We start from the raw sequence: 21,826 nt of genomic DNA on the forward strand, positions 1-21,826 counted from the left end.
GGTACATCTGAGGGAGAAGAGGCCAAGAAGAGGAAAATAAAGTGCTTATGGAAATCTGACACACGTTTTCCGTAAGATAGTCAGAATTGCTAGTAGTTAATGTGGTATTTGAGAAAGATCTTGAATCTTGTCAGTGATTTTTCTTGAGATAGGAAGTACATTCTGAATAACATGAACAGTGTTTTTACAGTTCAGAAGCTAGAAAGTTCAGACTGTTTTGTGTTGGGATAGGAGACCCAGAATAGGCATGAAAATATGAATTTGGGTGATTTATAGCATTTCCTATATGAGGAGATGTTTGTGTCTAATAGTGATATGATTATAGCCACACTTGGAGATTATTCAAGCAGAATGCTGTGTCGTTACAGAATTTGGACACCACTGTGATGAGTGATAGTCTGTTTAAAGCATATATTCATGTTTTATATATTTGTTTTTCCCTTTAAAGCAATAAATTTTCTCTATAAGACTTATTCATCTTTATAAGGCTGACACACGTTTTTATTGTTGGTGCTTATATGCCTAATAAATAAAAACATTTTCTTTGTTACTTAGTTATCAATTGAAATAAAGGAGAACAGTTGTAGAATGATGATCACTGTGATACCCGTGATGACCACCATCACAAACAATAACTACAGTGAACGTAGTAGTTCCTGTATTGGTAGACACTGTTCTAAGTGCTGTATATGTATTAACTCATGTAATCCTAAATCACAAACTTGTGAAGTGGATAAAATTATTTTCATTCCATAGGTGTAAAAAATATGGCACAGAAATGGAATGGCTTGTACAAACAACTGTAGATTGTTAAGTAGAGCTGAATTTGAGCATAGATAGATTGATGCCTGAGTTTGCTCTTTTTTTTTGTTTGTTTTTTAAGAGATAGAGTTACAGACAGAGGGAGAGAGAGAGAGAGAGGTCTTCCTTCCGTTGGTTCACTCCCCAGATGGCCGCAACAGCCAGCACTGTGCCAATCCAAAGCCAAGAAACAGGAGCTTCCTCCTGGTCTCCCACATGGGTGCAGGGATCCAAGGACTTGGGCCATCTTCCACTGCTCTCCCAGGCCATAGCAGAAAGCTGGATAGGAAGAAGGGCAGCCGGGGACTTTAGTTTGGCCCAGCCTCAGCTATTACAGCCATTTAAGGAGTGACCCAGTAAATGGAAGATCTCCCCCTGACCCCACTGTGTAATTCTGCCTTTAAAATAAATTTTTTAAAAGAAGCATTTATTTATTTGAGAGGTAGAGTTACATACAGTGAGAGACAGAGAGAAAGGTCTCCCATTTGCTAGTTTACTTGCCAAATGGTCACTAGGGCCAGAGCTGGGCCGATCCGATGCCAGTAGCCAGGTCTTCCATGTAGGTGCAGGGGCCCAAGTGGTTATACCATCTTTTACTGCTTTCCAAGGCCATAGCAGAGAGCTGGATTCTAAGGGGAACAGCTAGGATTGGAACCAGCACCCATATATAGGGTTCCAGCACTGCAGGCAGAGGATTAACCTACTGTGGCACAGCACCAGCCCCTCAGTTAAATCTTGAAAGAAAAAAAACTAAAATGTCAGAGTAAAGGTTGTCACATAACTGAAATGATGAGATTTTGCTTGGAGTACTTTTGGATATACCAAAAGGAAAAGGCAACTTTTTGAATGTATATTTTAAGTTATATTTTACACGTTACCTCTGAGCTACCTTTGGGATTTTATTCTATTTTTCAATGTGTTGGCTTGTTTCTCTTCTGTCAAATAATAGTTCTCTCCAGTCTTCATTTTATTCTTTTTTTTTTTTTTTTTTTTTTTTTGACAGGCAGAGTGGACAGTAGAGGAAGACAGAGAGAAAGGTCTTCCTTTTTGCCATTGGTTCACCCTCCAATGGCTGCCGCGGTAGGCGCGCTGCGGCCGGCGCACCGTGCTGTTCCGATGGCAGGAGCCAGGTGCTTCTCCTGGTCTCCCATGGGGTGCAGGGTCCAAGCACTTGGGCCATCCTCCACTGCACTCCCTGGCCACAGCAGAGAGCTGGCCTGGAAGAGGGGCAACCGGGACAGGATCGGTGCCCCGACCGGGACTAGAACCTGGTGTGCCGGCGCCGCAAGGCGGAGGATTAGCCTACTGAGTCGCGGTTCATTTTATTCTTATCTCCATTTCAACTCAAATCTAGCACTTACCTAGTTTTGCTTTTCTAATGAAGCTAGATTTCATTAGACTTGTAAGACTCAGACTGTGTCTCTAGTTTTGGATACGTTTTACCCTTTTTTTTTCTTTATGCTTTCATTTCACAATTATTAGTTATCTTTATGTATGTATCATACTGCCAGGCTATGTTATATCCCAAAGGTGATCCCTGTCTTTCATGTTTCACTGTTCTTTAACAATGCCTAATGTGATTTCTTTTCTTTTCTTTTTTTTTTTTTTTGGTAAAAATTTATTTTATTTCATTGAAAGGGTAAAGGAGAGACACAGAGAGAGAGAGGTCTTCCATCTGCTTGTTCACTCCCCAGGTGGCTGCAAAAGCTGGGGCTGGGCCATAGCCAGGCTGATTCCAGGAGCCCCGAGCTTCTTTCTGGTCTCCCACACGAGTGTAGGCACCCAAGCATGTGGGCCATATTCCACTGCTTTCCTAGGTGTAGCAGCAGGAAGCTGGAACCTGAAGTGGAGCAGCTGGGGCTTGAACCGAAAGCCGTACATGATTCCAGCATCACAGGTGGTATCTTTACCTGCTATGCCAACAGCGTTGGTCCCTAATGTGATTTCTTCTGTCTTCCCTTCCTTCCTCCCTCCCTCCCTCTTTCCTTCCCTCCCTTTTTTATTTGAGAGGCAGAGTTACAGAGGGAGAGAGAGACAGAAACAGAGTTCTTATGGGGCTGGGTCTGTGGCGTAATTGGTAAAGCCTCTGCCTGCAGTGCCGGCATCTCATATGATCTGTTGAAGTCCTGGCTGCTCCACTTCCAGTCCAGCTCTCAGCTGCGGCCTGGGAAAGTAGCTCAAGTCCTTGGGCCCCTGCACCCACGTGGGAAACCCAGAAGAAGCTCCTGGCTTCAGATAGTTGCAGCTCCGGCCATTGTGGCCATCTGGGGAGCGAACTAGCGGATGGAAGATCTCTCTCTCTCTCTGCCTCTTCTCTTTCTGTGTAACCCTGACTTTCAAATAAATAAATAAATCTTTTAAAAAAGTGAAAGAGATAAAGGTCTTATATCTACTGGTTTACTCCCCAAATGTCTGCATCGGCTAGAGCCAGACCAATCCAAAGCCAGGAGCCAGGAGCTTCTTCTGGGTCTCTTGTGTGGCTGCAGCGGCCCAAGTACTTAGACCATCTTCCACTGCTTTCTGTTAGCAGAGAGCTGGATCAGAAGAGGAGCAGCCAGGACACACCCCTATGGGACGCCAGCTCCATAGGCCGAGGCTTAACCTAATCTGTTACAGTGCCAGCCCCTAATGTGATTTCTTGAACACAGTGATGCCATGTGAAATACTTGCTTTTTAAATTTTGGAACATATCCTGGGTTTCAGTTATAGGGTAGTAGAATAAAGATAGCATTCTTGATAGTTTTTGAGTAATTAAGAGCTGGTTTGGGGAAACATTCTGATTTTAGCTGCATTGAATATAATGGTAGTTGTATATATGTTTATAGGCAAATACAAGTATGAAGCTGGAGGAGCAGATAATACTAGAGGAGAAGTATTTGCTGAAGTTATAAAAAGTAATAATATTTGATGAGGCATTGATGTAATGTAAAGACTTTTATCCTTGGAGTAGGAAGATACTTTATCATTAAATGTTTAGCTGAGTGTGCTGGTTAAGCGAAAGAAGTTAAAGTAGCACTAAATCAATTGTTACTAATTCCTTCGTGTGTTTGTTTCTTTGCTTTTTCTAGCCTTTACAGGTTACTGTGTACTGTAATCCCTATTTTTTCATTCCTACTTGCTTCATCTTTTAAATAAACAATTAAGTTTTCATTGTATTTCTAAGTCAGTGAGGTCTTCCACCCACTGGTTTATTCCACAAATGCCTGCAACAGCCTGACTGAGCCTCATGAGAGCCAAGAGCCTGGAACTTATCTGGGTGTCTTATTGGGTGGCAGGGACTCATGTACTTGACTCATTGCCTGCTATCCTCCAGAATTTGCATTAGCAGGAACCTGTATCAGAAGTGGAGTAGCTGGGACTTTTTTTTTTTTTTTTTTTTGACAGGCAGAGTGGACAGTGAGAGAGAGAGACAGAGAGAAAGGTCTTCCTTTTGCCGTTGGTTCACCCTCCAATGGCCGCCGCGGTTGGCGCGCTGCGGCCGGCGCACCGCGCTGATCCGATGGCAGGAGCCAGGTGCTTCTCCTGGTCTCCCATGGGGTGCAGGGCCCAAGGACGTGGGCCATCCTCCACTGCACTCCCTGGCCACAGCAGAGAGCTGGCCTGGAAGAGGGGCAACCGGGACAGGATCGGTGCCCTGACCGGGACTAGAACCCGGTGTGCCGGCGCCGCAAGGCGGAGGATTAGCCTATTGAGCCGCGGCGCCGGCCAAGTAGCTGGGACTTTAATCAGGAACTCTGCTATGGGATGCAGGTGTCCTAAGCGGCAACTTAAGGTGGTGCACGAAATGCCTGCCCCCTTTGTCCCATCTTTGAAGCAAGCTCCGTTACTTCTCTCCAACCATTTGTCCTCTGACGCTCTTCTGTTCTCCTCTTTTACTCGTAAGGACCTTTGTAATTACCTTGGGACCACCTAAGTAATCTAGGAGTATCTCTCCATTTTGAAGTCCTTAATTAAGTTTGCATACTGCTTCTTGCCACGGAAATATATTTACAGATTCAAGGGATTAAAATGTTGACATCTTTGAGTGCCAACATTGTGCCTAATGTAGAAGTACTGGTGCTGTGAGAGTATCCTCAGTTCTGCTGTTACAAAGTGATTACATGTAACTTTGCGTCCACATCACATGTACTAAGGTTTAATAGCTGCACCAATCTAGAGGACACCAATGCATTTCAGCTTACTTGGACCATTACTCCCCATGTAGGGGGAGCTCTGAATCAGGATCTGCATTTAGAAAGCAACTTTACATCATGTAGTGAAGTAGATACCTGTCATTTGTGAATTAAAGCTGAGATGCTTCAGGAGCCACACCAGTTGGGTCCCTGAATATACCATTTCCATTTGACAAGTGAGGATTTTGGGGTCCCTATCACATCGTTAAGTCTGACTAGCATTATGTCTTGGCCTGGAGAGTCAAAAGGCCTCCATGGGTCTGGAATTCTGTTTCAACAAGAGTCCAGTAGCAAGGTAATAGTTGATTTTTAAAAAAGAGTATGTGGGATATCCTGTGCTGGACACAGTAAGTCCAAAACCCCAATGAGTTCCTGTAGGTGTAAACTTTTTGCCAAACGATTCATTGACAAAATCTTTTTTCATAGAAACTTGTAGCTTTTAAAGGTAAAATGTATTGCATACAACTTGTTGCATGGTATGAAGCACAGCCAATTGTCTTGATCTTCTCAAAGGATTCATATTTGCAGGATAGGTAAAAGTACTCAGTAGAATGTTGAAGTCAGCCACATGTAGCCCCTGCTAATTGAAGAATTGAATAATGTGCTAAGTTTCTTCTTTGAATGTGAGAGCCTGAAGTGACTATGGTTTTTTCTTCCCTGGGAGAGGAATCTGGCTTTGTGAATCTATTCCTGTAGTTTCCAGGAACTTGTGATTCAGGTATTTGAATTCCATCTGCACTTTCTTTTGTTTGTTTTTTGTTTTCTTCTTCTTCTTCTTCTTCTTCTTCTTCTTTTTTTTTTTTCTTGGCCAACTCTTGGCAGAAGTGTGATAATATCACATATTTTGAGACTAAGGCTTGTGACTTACCAACCAGTTGTGAAAAGTTTGGAAAATTGGAGGCAGTAGCCCTCCATCCTGAAATACTTACCAATTTGTGGCAAATGGCAGGGGAGTTTAGGTCTTTCTGGGGAAGCACTTCGAACATGTGAACTGATCTTGATCTTTGGGTGTTGTTAGTGGTATAGCAAGCAGGTGCTGGAAATGTCAGTGACAACCTAAAAAGTATCAGCAGTCTATGTAATGGATTTAGTCTGTAACTAAACTCGGTTGTAATTCACTGTAGGTCTGCAGCTCCTGCTAGCTGGCCTGGCATGGATTTTCTTGTGAGGTACTACATCTTCTCACTGTCCGTGCCACCTTTAAGCTTTTTTAAAAAAATTATTTATTTATTTTAAAGAGTTACACGGAGAGAGAAGGAAAGGCAGAGGTCTTCATCTGCTGGTTCACTCCCAAATTGGCTATAATGGCTGGAGCTGTGCCGATCCAAAGCTGGGAGCCAGAAGCTTCTTCTGGGTCTCCCTCATGGGTATATTGGTCTGAGGACTTGATACCTGGTTGACTGTACAATTTCTCACCTGTTTGCTACTCCTTTCTATAGACTTTCCTCTAAACCCATTGTTTGCTCTAGGAGGCCCCCTTTTTTTTTTCCCCAGAAAAATATGTCTAATAGAATCACAACCTCATTGTGAAAGACGTGTGAAAGAGATTTGTAATTTTATCCTATTTGTAGAATACCTAGTTTAGGAGACAGAACTTAAGAAGATAAATAGTGAGACTAGAATATTGCTGTTTACATGGAGATTACTAATGACACCTCCTCTCCCACTCTCCTTTCCCTTTTCCTTGTACTAGTCTCAACCCCCAAAACTTTTGGTGTTACACATTCTATAATAGAATTTTTGAGGATTTTTTTTTCCAGTTTCATTTTGTGGACTTAGATATTTAAGTATACCTTCTGTTTCTCATTTATTAGATGATATAATTCAGAAACACAAGTTATCTTTATATATGATTTTTTTTTTTTTAATTTATTTGAAAGGTAGAGTTGCTGAGACAGAGATCTTCCATCTGCTGGTTTACTCCCCAAATGGCCACAACAGCCAGGGTTAGGCCAGGCTGAAGTCAGGAGTATGGAACTATATCTGAGTCTCCCATGTGGGTAGCAGGGGCCCAAGCAGTTGGGCCATCATCCGCTACTTTCCCAGGCACTTTAACTGGGCTGTGGAGCAGAAGTAGAGCAGCTGGGCCTCAAACCAGTGCCGTTATGGGATGCCAGCATTGTAGGAGATGGCTTTGCCTGCTAAATCAATGCCTGCCCCCATTTTGAATTTTTGAGGTTACATTTGTCTTCTTACTATCTCTTAACATTTTAATGTTGCGTATCTCTTAACACTTTAATGTATCAGTTGTAACTTTTTTAGTCTTAACATTAAAGATATAGTTCTTTACACCATGTTTCCAATATTAGAATATTCTGAAATTTTTAGTCTATAGCTATTCTTACAGTAAATTTTCTGGATTCTGCTATTTTCTTATTAGCATTTTTCTCTCATTTTTTAAAAGATGTACTTAATTAATTAATTAATTTATTTATTTTGACAGGCAGAGTTAGACAGTGAGAGAGACAAAGAGAAAGGCCTTCCTTCCGTTGGTTCACCCCCCCAAATGGCCGCTATGGCCGGCGCGCTGCGCTGATCCGAAGCCAGGAGCCAGTTGCTTCCTCCTGGTCTCCCATGTGGGTGTAGGGCCCAAGCACTTGGGCCATCCTCCACTGCACTCCCTGGCCACAGCAGAGAGCTGGACTGTGTGATTCATTCACTCTGATTCTCTAATGTTGGAGGCCTGCATGTTCTTTGAAGCCAGGGCAGGAATGCTACAGACCCTGTATTCTTTGAGACTTTTCTTATGATCAAAACAAAATGACGTGCTGAATCTCTCATCTGGCTTCTTTTTCCTCCCCCCACCCTGAAACCTTTTATTTAAGCTATCAAAACTTAATGAATTTCATAAATACAACTTTAGGAACAAAGTGATTATTGCCACCCTACCTGCTTTCCCACCCATGCTGCTTCCCTTCTTCCCTCCTCCCTCTCCTATTCCCATTCTTATTTTTTACTAAGATCTATTTTCAATTAACTTCATACACATAAGATTAACTCTATACTAAGTAAAGAGTTCAACAAATAGTATGAAAAAAAACTGCTTATCAACAGTTGAGACAAGGACTGGTTGTTTTTGTTTTTTTTTTTTTTTTTTTTTTTTAACCACTGTACAGTATTACATGTTGTATGTATCCCATAATTTCTTTATCCAATCTTCAGTTGATGGACATTTGGGTTGATTCCGTACCTTAGCTGTTGTGAATTGAGCTGCATCAACTAGCTTCTTTAGCCAGTGGGTGGGAGATATCTCCTTTCCCCAACTCTGCCTTTCAAATAAATAAAAATTTAATTAAGAAAATCCAGGATAAACTTTGCTTTTAAAAAAGTATCTATGACATGGACAAGAAAATGTGTATATTTTGCCAAATATAAATTTCAAAAATAACTGTGGACTTTAGTTGTTTATTGTTACTCTTTTAGAATGATCATGAATAAGGGAGCGGAAGTCATTTAACAATGACTTACATGACTGTTACTTGTTTATATATAAAATGACTCCATGATCAGAGCGATAATTATAAATATTTTGAGATGAGTATTTGTAAATGTTTAAAATTACTAAATACTTGCAAAAGAATATCTTTTTGGATATTTATGGATTATGATTTAAATTTAATTTTGCTTCTATTTATTTTTAGAAATATAAAGAAAAGGACAAACACAAACAGAAACATAAGAAGCAGCCAGAACCATCACCTGCACTAGTTCCATCCTTGACTGTTACTACAGAAAAAGTAAGTTTTAAATGTAATGTTTTGCTTATATAAGAGCTATTTATGTTTTGTTTTGTTTTTTTTTTTAATTTTTATTTTTATTAAACTTTTATTTAATGAATATAAATTTCCAAAGTATAGCTTATGGGTTACAATGGCTTCCCCCCTCCCATAACTTCCCTCCCGCCCGCAACCCTCCCCTTTCCCGCTCCCTTTCCCCTTCCATTCATGTAAAGATTCATTTTCAATTCTCTTTGTATACAGAAGATCAGTTTAGTATATATTAGGTAAAGATTTCAACATTTTGCCCATATAGCAACATAAAGTGAAAAAACAACCATTGGATTACTAATTATAGCATTAAATAGCAATGTACAGCACATTAAAGACAGAGATCCTACATAATTTTTTTTTCAAATTAATTAATTTTCTATGCCATTTCCATTTTAACACCAGGTTTTTTTTTTTTTTTTTTTCATTTCCAATTCTCTTTATATACAGAAGATCACTTCAGTATATAATTAGCAAAGACCTCATCAGTCTGCGCCCACACAGAAACGCAAAGTATAAAAATACTGTTTCAGTACCAGTCATAGCATCACTTGGCTTTAGACGACACATTAGGGACAGATCCCACATGGGGTGTAAGTACACAGTGACTCCTGTTGCTGACTTAACAATTTGACACTTCTGTTCATGGCGTCAGTAATCTCCCTAGGCTCTAGTCATGAGTTGCCAGGGCTATGGAAGCCTTTAGAGTTCGCTGACTTTGATCTTATTCCGATAGGGTCATAGTCAAAGTGGAAGTTCTCTCCTCCCTTCGGAGAAGGGTACCTCCTTCTTTGATGGCCCCATTCTTTCCACTGGGATCTCACTCACAGAGATCATTCATTTAGGTCTTTTTTTTTTTTTTTTCCATGATATCTTGGCTTTCCATGCCTGCTATACTCTCATGGGCTCTTCAGCGAGATCTGAATGCCTTGAGGGCTGATTCTGAGGCCAGAGTGTTGTTTAGGACATCTGCCATCCTATGAGTCTGCTGTGTATCCCACTTCCCATGTTGGATCTTTCTCTCCCTTTTTGATTCTATCAGTTAGTATTAGCAGATACTTGTCTTGTTTGTGTGATCTCTTTGACTCTTAGACCTATCAGAGCTATCAATTGTGAGCTGAAATTGATCACTTGGACTAGTGCGATGGCATTGGTACATGCCATCTTGATGGGATTGTGTTGGAATCCCCTGGCACATTTCTAACTCCACCATTTGCGGCCAATCCGATTGAGCATGTTCCAAATTGTTCATCTCCTCCCTCTCTTTTTCCACTCTTAGATTTAACAGGGATCACTTTTCAGTTAAAATTTAAACACCTAAGAATAATTGTGTGTTAATTACTGAGTTCAACCAATAGTACTAGAACAACAACAACAACAACAAATACTAAAAAGGATAAAGTATTACATTGTACATCTAAAGTCAGGACAGGAGCTGATCAGTTCATTGTTGCTTATAGTGTCCATTTCACTTAACAGGTTTCCCCTTTGGCGCTCAGTTGTCACCGATCAGGGAAAACAAATGATATTTTTCTCTTTGGGACTGGCTTAATTCACTCAGCATGATGTTTTCCAGATTGCTCCATCTTGTTGCAAATGACTGGGTTTCGTTGTTTCTTACTGCTGTATAGTATTCTATGGAGTACATGTCCCATAATTTCTTTATCCAGTCTACTGTTGATGGGCATTTGGGTTGGTTCCAGGTCTTAGCTATTGTGAATTGAGCTGCAATAAACATTAATGTGCAGATGGCTTTTTTATTTGCCAAATTAATTTCCTTTGGGTAAATTCCAAGGAGTGGGATGGCTGGGTTGTATGGTAGGGTTATGTTCAGGTTTCTGAGGAATCTCAGACAGACTTCCATAGTGGCTTAACCAGTTTGCATTCCCACCAACAGTGGGTTAGTGTCCCTTTTTCCCCACATCCTCTCCAGCATCTGTTGTTGGTAGATTTCTGAATGTGAGCCATTCTCACCGGGGTGAGATGGAACCTCATTGTGGTTTTGATTTGCATTTCTCTGATTGCTAGTGATCTTGAACATTTTTTCATGTGTCTGTTGGCCATTTGGATTTCCTCTTTCGAAAAATGTCTATTGAGGTCCTTGGCCCATCTCTTAAGTGGGTTGTTTGTTTTGTTGTTGTGGATTTTCTTGATTTCTTTGTAGATTCTGGTTATCAATCCTTTATCTGTAGTATAGTTTGCGAATATTTTTTCCCATTCTGTTGGTTGCCTCTTCACTTTCCTGACTGTTTCTTTTGAAGTACAGAAACTTCTCAATTTGATGCAATCCCAAATGTTAATTTTGGTTTTGACTGCCTGTGCTGTTGGAGTATTTTCCAGGAAGTCTTTGCCTGTGCCTATATCTTGCAGGGTTTCTCCAATGCTCTCTAATAATTTGATGGTTTCGGGTCGTAGATTTAAGTCTTTAATCCATGTTGAGTGAATTTTTGTGTAAGGTGATAGGTATGGGTCTTGCTTCAAGCTTCTGCATGTGGAAATCCAATTTTCCCAGCACCATTTATTGAATAGACTGTCCTTATTCCAGGGATTAGATTTGGATCTTTGGTCAAATATAAGTTGGCTGTAGATGTTTGGATTGATTTCTGGTGTTTCTATTCTGTTCCATTGGTCTATCCATCTGTTTCTGTACCAGTACCATGCTGTTTTGATAACAACTGCCCTGTAGTATGTCCTAAAATCAGGTATTGTGATGCCTCCGGCTTTGTTTTTGTTGTACAGGATTGCTTTGGCTATTCGAGGTCTTCTGTGTCTCCATATGAATTTCAGCATCATTTTTTCCAGATCTGAGAAGAAGGTCTTCGGGATCTTAATGGGTATTGCATTGAATGTATAAATTGCTTTTGGGAGAATAGACATTTTGATGATATTGATTCTTCCAATCCATGAGCATGGAAGATTTCTCCATTTTTTGGTATCCTCTTCTATTTCTTTCTGTAAGGTTTTGTAGTTTTCATCGTAGAGATCTTTAACGTCTTTGGTTAAGTTTATTCCAAGGTATTTGATTGTTTTTGTAGCTATTGTGAATGGGATTGATTTTAGAAGTTCTTCCTCAGCCGTGGCATTGCCTGTGTATACAAAGGCTGTTGATTTTTGTGCATTGATTTTATATCCTGCTACTTTGCCAAACTCTTCGATGAGTTCCAGCAGTCTCTTAGTAGAGTTCTTTGGGTCCCCTAAATAAAGAATCATATCATCTGCAAAGAGGGATAGTTTGAGTTCGTCCTTCCCGATTTGTATCCCTTTAATTTCTTTTTCTTGCCTAATAGCTCTGGCCAAAACTTCCAGAACTATATTGAATAGCAGTGGTGAGAGAGGGCATCCCTGTCTGGTACCAGATTTCAGTGGAAATGCTTCCAACTTTTCCCCATTCAATAGGATGTTGGCCGTGGGTTTTTCATATATTGCTTTGATTGTATTAAGGAATGTTCCTTCCATACCCAGTTTGCTTAGAGTTTTCATCATGAAAGGGTGTTGTATTTTATCAAATGCTTTCTCTGCGTCTATTGAGAGAATCATATGGTTTTTCTTCTGCAGCCTGTTAATGTAGTGTATTACGTTGATTGTTTTGCGAATGTTGAACCATCCCTGCATACCGGGGATGAATCCCACTTGGTCTGGGTGGATGATCTTTCTGATGTGTTGTTGCATTCTATTGGCCAGAATTTTATTGAGTATTTTTGCATCTATGTTCATCAGGGATATTGGTCTGTAATTCTCTTTCAATGTTGCGTCTCTTTCTGGCTTAGGAATTAAGGTGATGGTGGCTTCATAGAAAGAATTTGGGAGGATTCCCTCTTTTTCGATTGCTCTGAATAGTTTGAGAAGAATTGGAGTTAGTTCTTCTCTAAATGTCTGGTAGAACTCAGCAGTGAATCCATCTGGCCCTGGGCTTTTCTTTGTTGGGAGGGCCTTTATTACTGTTTCAATTTCTGTGTCAGTTATGGGTCTGTTTAGGTTTTCTATGTCTTCCTGGCTCAATTTAGGTAGGTTGTATGTGTCCAAGAATCTGTCCATTTCTGATAGATTTCCCTGTTTGCTGGCATACAAGTCCTTGTAGTAATTTCTGATGATTCTTTTTATTTCTGTGGCGTCTGTTGTTACGTTTCCCATTTCATCTCTGATCCTATTGATTTGGGTCTTTTCTCTTCTTTTTTTAGTTAGTTGGGCCAATGGGGTGTCAATTTTGTTTATTTTTTCAAAAAACCAGCTCCTCGTTTGGCTGATTTTTTGTAATTTTTTTTGGATTCAATCCTGTTGATTTCTTCTCTGATTTTAATTATTTCTCTTCTCCTACTGGGTTTGGGTTTGGTTTGCTGCAGATTTTCTAGATCCTTGAGATGACTTGAAAGCTCATCTATTTGGTGCCTTTCCAATTTCTTGATGTAGGCACCTATTGATATAAACTTTCCTCTTAACACTGCTTTTGTTGTATCCCATAGGTTTTGGTATGTTGTGCTGTTATCCTCATTTACTTCCAGAAAATTTTTGATTTCTCTTTTAATTTCTTCTATGACCCATTGTTCATTCAGGAGCATGTTGTTCAATCTCCATGTGTTTGCACGTGCTCTAGGGATTCCTGAGTTGCCAATTTCCAATTTCATTCCTTTGTGGTCTGAGAAGCTGCATGGTATGATTCTAATTCTTTTGAATTTGCTGAGACTTGCTTTATGGCCTAGTATGTGGTCAATCCTAGAGAAGGTTCCATGTACTGCTGAGAAGAATGTAAAGTCCTTAGATGTAGGATGAAATGTTCTGTAGATATCTGTTAGATCCATTTGGGCTATAGTGTCATTTAAATCTACTGTCTCCTTGTTGATCTTCTGTCCTGTTGATCTGTCTATCTCTGAGAGTGGAGTATTGAAGTCCCCCAGTACTATTGTATTGGGGTCTAAGTCTCCCTTTAAGTCCCTTAACAAGTCTTTTAAATAAGCTGGTGCCCTGTAATTAGGTGCATATACGTTGATAATCGTTATATCTTCCTGTTGAATGGATCCCTTAATCATTATATAGTGCCCCTCTTTGTCTCTCCTAACAGTTTTTGTGGTAAAGTTTATGTTGTCCGATATTAAGATGGCTACGCCCGCTCTCTTTTCATTTCTGTTGGCATGGTATATCTTTTTCCAGCCTTTCACTCTCAGCTTGTATGGATCATTGTTGGATAGATGGGTTTCTTGTAAGCAGCAAAAGGATGGGTTTTGTTCCTTAACCCAATCAGCCAATCGGTGTCTTTTAACTGGACAGTTCAAGCCATTAACATTCAATGTGACTATTGAGAAGGAGTAACTTTGCCCTGCCATTAGCCAAAGATACTTTCTAATATATGGTTTGAGATTCCTGTGATCTTTTGGTGTGAGGTTTCCTACCTTTACCTTCTTTCATATTGGTGACCGTGTTTCTGTGTTTCTGTATGTAACACATCTTTAAGCATCTTTTGCAGGGCTGGACGAGTGGCGACAAATTCTTTCAATGTCTGTTTGCTGTGAAAGGTCTTTATTTCACCTTCATTCATAAATGAGAGCTTTGCAGGATATAATATTCTGGGCTGGCAGTTTTTCTCTCTTAGCACCTGGGCTATGTCTCGCCATTCTCTCCTAGCTTGTAGGGTTTCTGAAGAGAAGTCAGCTGTGAGTCTAATTGGAGATCCTCTGAGAGTAATCTGGCGTTTCTCTCTTGCACATTTTAGGATCTTTTTTTTGTGTTTCACTGTGGTGAGTTTGATTACGACGTGTGTGGTGAGGATCTCTTTTGGTCATGTTTATTAGGGGTTCTATGAGCTTCCTGTATTATGATGTCTCTGTCTTTCTCCAAACCTGGGAAATTTTCTGCTAGTATCTCACTAAAAAGGCCTTCTAATCCTTTCTCTCTCTCCATGCCTTCAGGTACTCCTAGAACCCGAATGTTGGGTTTTTTAAGAGTATCCTGTAGATTCCTGACAGTATTTTTTAGATTTCTGATTTCTTCTTCTTTTTTAACCCTAAGGTGTGAGATGTGTTGTCATTTCCAGTGTCCAGATTCTAATTTTTCTTGCCTCTTTAACTGTTCATGAAACACTTAGGATTCTTCTTCTTCTTCTTCTTCTTCTTCTTCTTTTTAAGATTTATTTATGTATTTGAAAGTCAGAGTAACACATAGAGAGAAGGAGAGGCAGAGAGAGAGAGAGAAAGGTCTTCCATCTGATGGATCACTCCCCAATTGTCCACAACGGCTGGAGCTGCACTGATCTGAAGCCAGGAGCCAGGAGTTTCTTCAGGTTCTCCCATGTGGGTGCAGAGGCCCAAGGGCTTGGGCCATCTTCTATTGCTTTCCCAGGCCATAGCAGAGAGCTGGATTCGAAGTGGAGGAGCGGGGACACAATCCGGTGCCCATATGGGATGCTGGCACTGCAGGTGGTGGCTTTACCTGCTACACAACAACGCCAGCCTGTTATTCTTCTTTTTAGTCCTTTATCATACCTTATGTTTCCTCTATACTTGTCTCCAAAGACTGTTTAGTTAGATTAGTAAGTGGACAGCATCATTGAGTTTAAGAATTTGGGCTGTGGGGTGGACTTTATCCACCTGGATTTTCAGATCTGGCTTTACCATTTATTGATTCAGTGGGTAGGTTAACAATTAACTTATTAAAATGGGGAACATAAGTAGTGAAATTGAATGAGATAATACATGCAAAGCAATTAGAATGGTTTTCATTCATAATAGGTCTTACTTGGTTTTGTTAGTTATTGCTAAGATTTCATCATGTGGTTAATATGAAAATGAATGGAGGAATAGAAAAGTGGCTGTGACAGAGTAAGCAAGTAGAGAAATGGCAATAGTAAATGAGGCCATGGTTAGCAGTTAGTGATGCTGGCTTCCATACAGTCACTCTAAAGGTTTTTTTTTTTTTTTTTTCTTTGAAAATGTGTTAATTTAGGGACTGAGCATTATGGTGCAGTAGGTTAAGCTGCCACCAGCGATGTACTTCCTATATCTGAGTGCTGTTTGAAGTAACACCTGCTCTTTCTGATCTAGCTCCTTGCTCTTGTGCCTGGGAAAGCAATGGAAAGTGACAGGTTATGTATCTGAGCCCCTGCCATCCTGATGCTTGACTCAGATGGAGATCCAGGCTCCTGGCTTTATCCTGGTCCAACCCTGGCCATTATGACCATGTGGGGAATAAACCAGCAGATGGATGATCTCTCTCTCTGTCTCTCTGTCTCTCTCTCTCTCACTTTACCTTTCAAATAAATATTTGAGAGGCAGAGATGCAAAGAGAGGGTGACTACAAGACAGAGAGTGTGCTTTCATATGTTGATTCACCCCATGTGCTTGGAGTGGCTGTGAGTAGGCCAGGCCCAATTATTTGAAATATCACTGCTACGTTCTAGGATCTGCATTAGCAGGAAGCTGAAGACGGGAGCCAGTACTTGATAAGCAACCCAGGCAGTACCATGGGGGATATCTTAAATAGTGCCTTTTTTAAAAAAAATTTTTATTTGACAGAGTTAGACAGTGAGAAAGAGAAAGGTCTTCCTTCCGTTGGTTCACCCTCCCAAATGGCAGCTACGGCTGGAGCTGCCCCGATCCGAAGCCAGGAGCCACGTGCTTCTTCCCAGTCTCCCATTCGGGTGTGGGGGTCCAAGCACTTGGGCCATCTTCCACTGCCTTCCCGGGCCACAGCAGAGAGCTGGACTAGAAGAGGAGCAACCGGGACAGGAACCCAGCGCCCATATGGGATGCCTGCGCCGCAGGCAGAGGATTAACCATGGTGCTGGCCCCCTTAAATAGTGTCTTAATGGTTATGTCAAATTCCTACTCTAAAATTTCATCTTTTTGAGTAAAAAATGAGCTGTTATAGGGTTCTGAACTGAAATGCAACATGGTCTAAATTGAATATTGAAAGCAACTCTAGCTGCTTCATTGTGTATAGACTGTAGGCAGGCAGTAGGGGAAGTATAGAAATCATTAGGAGGTTATTGCAATAATCCAGAGACAGATGGTGGTAATAGTGCAGGCAGTTCACAGCTGAGAAGGTGCTGAATACATTTAAAGGTAGAACGCATGTGACCTTCTTATAGATTAGAGCTGTAAGAGAAAGAGAAGATCTCAAGTTGATTCTACAAGTTTTGGTCAAGATCAGGAGAAGCAATGGAGTGACTGTTAACAAAGATTGGGAAGACTTTGGATATAATAGGTTGTTCTCTTCTTTTTAGGTCTCATGTGATAAGATTGGGCCTACCAGAAAAAATCCAGGATCATTGCTCTGCTTAACATTTACAAGCTTTCTTACATCTGTAAATCCATGTAACCAGGGATTAGGATATGTACAATTTTTTTTTTAACTTTTTTTTTTTTTTTCCTTGTTGACAGGCAGAGTGGATAGTGAGAGAGAGAGACAGAGAGAAATGTCTTCCTTTTTGCCGTTGGTTCACTCTCCAATGGCCACTGCGGCCAGCGCATCTCGCTGATCCGAAGCCAGGAGCCAGGTGCTTCTCCTGGTCTCCCATGCGGGTGCAGGACCCAAGGATTTGGGCCATCCTCCACTGCCTTCCCGGGCCATAGCAGAGAGCTGGCCTGGAAGAGGGGCAACCGGGATAGAATCCGGCGCCCCAACCGGGACTAGAACACGGTGTGCTGGCGCCGCAAGGCGGAGGATTAGCCTGTTAAGCCATGGCGCCGGCCAGGATATGTACATTTTGAGAGGCTAGTATGCTTACTACAGATACATTAGGATTAAGGTTTCTGGTAAACATCCAGTTAAAGATGTTGATTAGCAGATACATCCTCTGGTATTGTGAAAAGAGATCCAACTTCAATATAAATTCAAGTGTTGTATATATAGGAAATTATTTAAAAGCCACAACACTGGGGCAAGAGAGGAAATAGTCCAGGAAGAGAAAAGAGGAGGCCTTCAAGGCCCAGGCCTCCTACATTGAAAAATCTGGGAGAAGAAGGGTAAACAGAGGCTGGCATTGTGGCATAGTGGGTTAAACTGCTACCCGTGATGCCAGCAGCCTATTTGTGCCGGTTTGAATCCTGCGTGCTCCACTTCTGATCTCGCTCCCTGCCAGTGCACTTGGAATAGTGGCAGAGGATGGCCTAAGTCCTTGGGCCCCTGAACCCACGTGGGAGGCACTGGGAGAAGCTGGTCCAGCCCTGGCTGTTAGTGGTCATTTGGTTAGTAAACCAGTGAATGGAAGAGCTCTCCATGCCTCTCCTTCTCTCTCTCTTTGTAACTGTCTTTCAAAAAAAAAAAAAATAATAATAATAATGTGTAACTATCTGAGAAGAAGCCAGAGTTTGGTATAAAAAACCAAGAGGATATGTTACATTGGAAATCAAGTTAAAGAAATGAAATAAGTGAATAATGTCATATAATAACATGGGAACAAGTATTGGGATAAATCATGTGTAGATCACTAGGTACCTTGATGAGCAGTTCTATTGTACTGTTGGATGCAAAATCCTGATTCAAGTGGGTTTAAGAGAGAATGGGAGGACTCGGTGCTGTGTCCTAGCACGTACAGCTGTGCAGTGTCCGCATCCCATATTGCACCAGGTCGAGTTGCAGCTGCTCCACTTCTGATCTGGTTCTCTGTTATTGGCCTGGGAAAGCAGTAGAAGATGGCCCAAGTCCTTATGCTCCTGTAACTGTGTGGGAGACCTGTAAGAAGCTCCTGGCTCCTGACTTTGGATCGGCCCACATCTGGCCATTCTGGCCACTGGGGAATGAACCTGCAAATGGAAGACCCCTCTCTCTGCCTCTGCCTCTCTGTAACTCTGCCTTTCAAATAAATAAGTTAATTTAAAAAAAAAAAAATGGGGTAGGTCAGAATGTAAATGATTGCTTTGAGGAGCTTTGCTATAAGGAGGAGCAGAAAAATAGGTGATGACTTGTTGGAGAAATCATCTTGTTGGAGATGATAAACGGCACTTTTTTTTTTTTTTTTAAATAGGTAGAGTGGACAGTGAGAGAGAGAGAAAGGTCTTCCTTTGCCGTTGGTTCACCCTCCAATGGCTGCCGCGGCTGGCGCACTGCGCTGATCCAAAGCCAGGAGCCAGGTGCTTCTCCTGGTCTCCCATGCAGGTGCAGGGCCCAAGCACTTGGGCCATCCTCCACTGCCTTCCCAGGCCATAGAAGAGAGCTGGCCTGGAAGAGGGGCAACCGGGACAGAATCCGGCGCCCTGACCAGGACTAGAACTTGGTTTGCCGGCGCTGCAGGTGGAGGATTAGCCTATTGAGCTTGGGTGCCGGCCAAAGGGCACTGTTTTTTTTCCCTGCCTTCTGGTTTCTGCTTGGCCCAGCCATGGTCATCATGGCCAATTGGGAGTGAACCAGTAGATGTGAGCCCTCTCTCTGTCTCTCTTTCTCTTTATTGTTTTTTTGTTTTTTACTTTTTTTTTCTTTCTCTTTATTGTTAATAGACTGAATAAACATAAAGGTTTGAAATAATTAGCCATAGAAATGGGAAAGAGGAGCCAGTGTTGTGTTCGCATTCAACAGAATACAGGTTTGAGTGCCAGCTGCCACGCTTCCAATTCAGCTTCCTGCTAATGGCCTTGGGAAGGCAGCGGAAGATGTGGTGAGTATTTGGGCCCCTGCCACACATGTGGGAGAGCAGGATGGAGTTCCTGGTTCCTGGCTTTGGCTTGGTGCAGCCCCAGCTGTTGTAGCCCTTTGGGGAGTGAACCAGCAGATGGAAGATCTGTCTCTCTTTCCCTCCTTCCTTCCATCCTGTCCTTCCTGCACCCTCCTCTCTATTTGCCTTCCAAAAAATAAATAAAACCTTTAACAGTGGGAAAGAAGATTTACTGAGGAAATGTGTTGTTATTGCTGAGAAGCCATAGGTTCCATGACCATTCTTGTCTGCCTTTGTGGTTGTGGGGACAGAATAGGATTTGGAAAAATTATTATTTTGTTATATGAATACAGTGAGTGATTTGAGGGTGAATACATGGTAAGTTGTAATCATGGATCATGATAATGAGGGCAATGGAGAATGAGGGATAATCAATAATGGTTAATGGTTCCTGTTGAATTTAGAGGTTTGTTTGAGGAATGGAGAGTGTATTGGAAATAAGATGTGATAGGGATTAGGATATGAGTTGAAGATTATAGAGCAGCTGCAGTTAGTAACAGTGTCTTTTAAGATATAATCTAGAGTGTTACAGGGCTGATGTGGAGCAGATGACAAGCTTATGAAATGGAGAGATCAGAGGCTATTAAAGCTAGATGCATATTGAAATGTCTAAATAAGGTGGGCATAGTATTGGAGGTTTACGGTTGTGTAGGTCTTAAGATGTCAAGAGCTGGATACTAAATACAAGATGTATGATATTTTAAGACATTTATATAGCATTCAGTGATCAAGTCATTGTAGTTAGTATTTTTCTTTTTAAAAAAGATTTATTTATTTATTTATTTGAGAGGTAGGTAGAGTTACAAAGAGAAGGAGAGACAAGGGTGTTCCATCCATTAGTTCATTCCCCTAATTGCATCCGTGGCTGAACTGGGCTGATTCAAAGCCAGGGGCCAGGAACTTCTAATGAGTCTCCTTCTTAGGTGCAGAGGCCCAAGCACTTGGACCATCCTCCAATGCTTTTCTAGGCCATTAACAAGGAGCTGGATTGCAAGAGGAGTAGCTGAGACTCGAACCAGCATCCACATGGGATGTCAGTGCCACAGATGGAGGCTTAGTCTTCTATCCCACAGTTCCAGCCCCTGTAATTCGTATTTTGTCTTTTCATTTCTTCATATTTGGAGCTTTCTAGTTCCTCTGTCTCAGTTCTTCATAAAATATATTAGGTTCTTGTAAACTATAGCTATCCTGTGTACAATAGAAACTAAAACACATTCTATTTTTTGGTTCCTACTCCTCCAACCCCACATTGGTTTTCCTGTGTTGATCTTGTACCCTGTAACCTTAGGAGGAATCTGGAATTAGGAACAGAAGCCCAGATTATTCAGCCTAGGTATACCATGTACTCCCATGTGGGTTGTAGGCATCTTACTTGGCATCTTTTTAAAAAAAATTTTTTTTTTAAAGATTTTATTTATTTATTTGAGAGGTAGATTTAAAGACAGTGAGAGGAAGAGACAGAGAGAAAGGTCTTCGTCTGCTGGTTCACTCCCCAATGGCCGCAATGGCTGGAGCTGCAGTGATCTGAAGCCAGGAGCCAGGTGCTTCTTCTGGGTCTCCCATGTGGGTGCAGGGGCCCAAGGACTTGGGCCATCTTCTACTGCTTTCCCAGGCCATAGCAGAGAGCTGGATTGGAAGAGGAGAAGCCAGGGCTAGAACCAGCGCCCATATGGGATGCCAGTGCCTTAGGCAGAGGATTAACCTACTGTGCCACAGCGCTGGCCGTTTACTTGGCATCTTAACTGCTAGGCTGAATACTCACTCCTTACTTACTATTGAAGGAACTCTTTGGTCTGTGTTCATGATGGATATTGTCCTTTGATTTTCTTTTTGTATCATGTGTTTGTGTGATTTTGATGTAATGCTGACCACCTAGAATGAGTTGTTAGTAGGCATTCATTCACTTCTCTAGGAAACTGTACAGATTTGTTATTACTGCTGAGTATTTGGGGAATTATATTATAAAACTATCTGGGCCTGGAGTTTTCTTTATGAGAATGTTTTAAAATCCATTTCTAATACTTTAGTAGATATAAAGCCATTCAGGTTGTCTTGTTACTATTGAATGAGTTCTGGTTATTTGTGCCTTTTCTTTTTTTCTGATCACTGTGACTAGAGGTTTATGAATTTTGTTCACCTTTCAGAATTATTACTATTAGGAATTACTGATTTTTCACTATTATGTTTGTTCCTGATTTATTTCCTTTTTTAAAATTTCTTTTGCTTTTTTTTTTTTTTTATTTCTTCATTGGAAGCTGATGAACTTTTAAAAAATATAAACATTTTTGAAAAACTAACTTTATGTTTTATTTTTAACTTGACTCCGGAATTGAGTACAAAGTTCCCATCTACCCTTTGTCCCCCATTTGTGTACATTATCAACAATTCCCCCACCAGATTGTTAATATTTGTTAGAATTGATGAATATGCTTGACACATAAGGTTCA

At 41.1% G+C, this 21,826-nt stretch overlaps 1 protein-coding gene across 20 annotated transcripts in view; it reads left to right on the plus strand.

Annotated features, from left to right (window-relative positions):
• MLLT10 (MLLT10 histone lysine methyltransferase DOT1L cofactor) overlaps positions 1-21,826 on the plus strand; it is a 230,032-nt gene that overhangs the window by 122,617 nt on the left and 85,589 nt on the right. For all 20 annotated transcript variants that reach the window (XM_062210551.1, XM_062210549.1, XM_062210562.1 and 17 more), the window contains one exon: positions 8,615-8,710. In XM_062210551.1, coding sequence (XP_062066535.1) covers positions 8,615-8,710 — 96 coding nt within the window. The remainder of the gene's footprint in view (positions 1-8,614; positions 8,711-21,826) is intronic.

The sequence above is a fragment of the Lepus europaeus genome, chromosome 14, assembly GCF_033115175.1.
Source record: "Lepus europaeus isolate LE1 chromosome 14, mLepTim1.pri, whole genome shotgun sequence".
In the NCBI taxonomy this organism is placed as follows: Eukaryota; Metazoa; Chordata; class Mammalia; order Lagomorpha; family Leporidae; genus Lepus; species Lepus europaeus.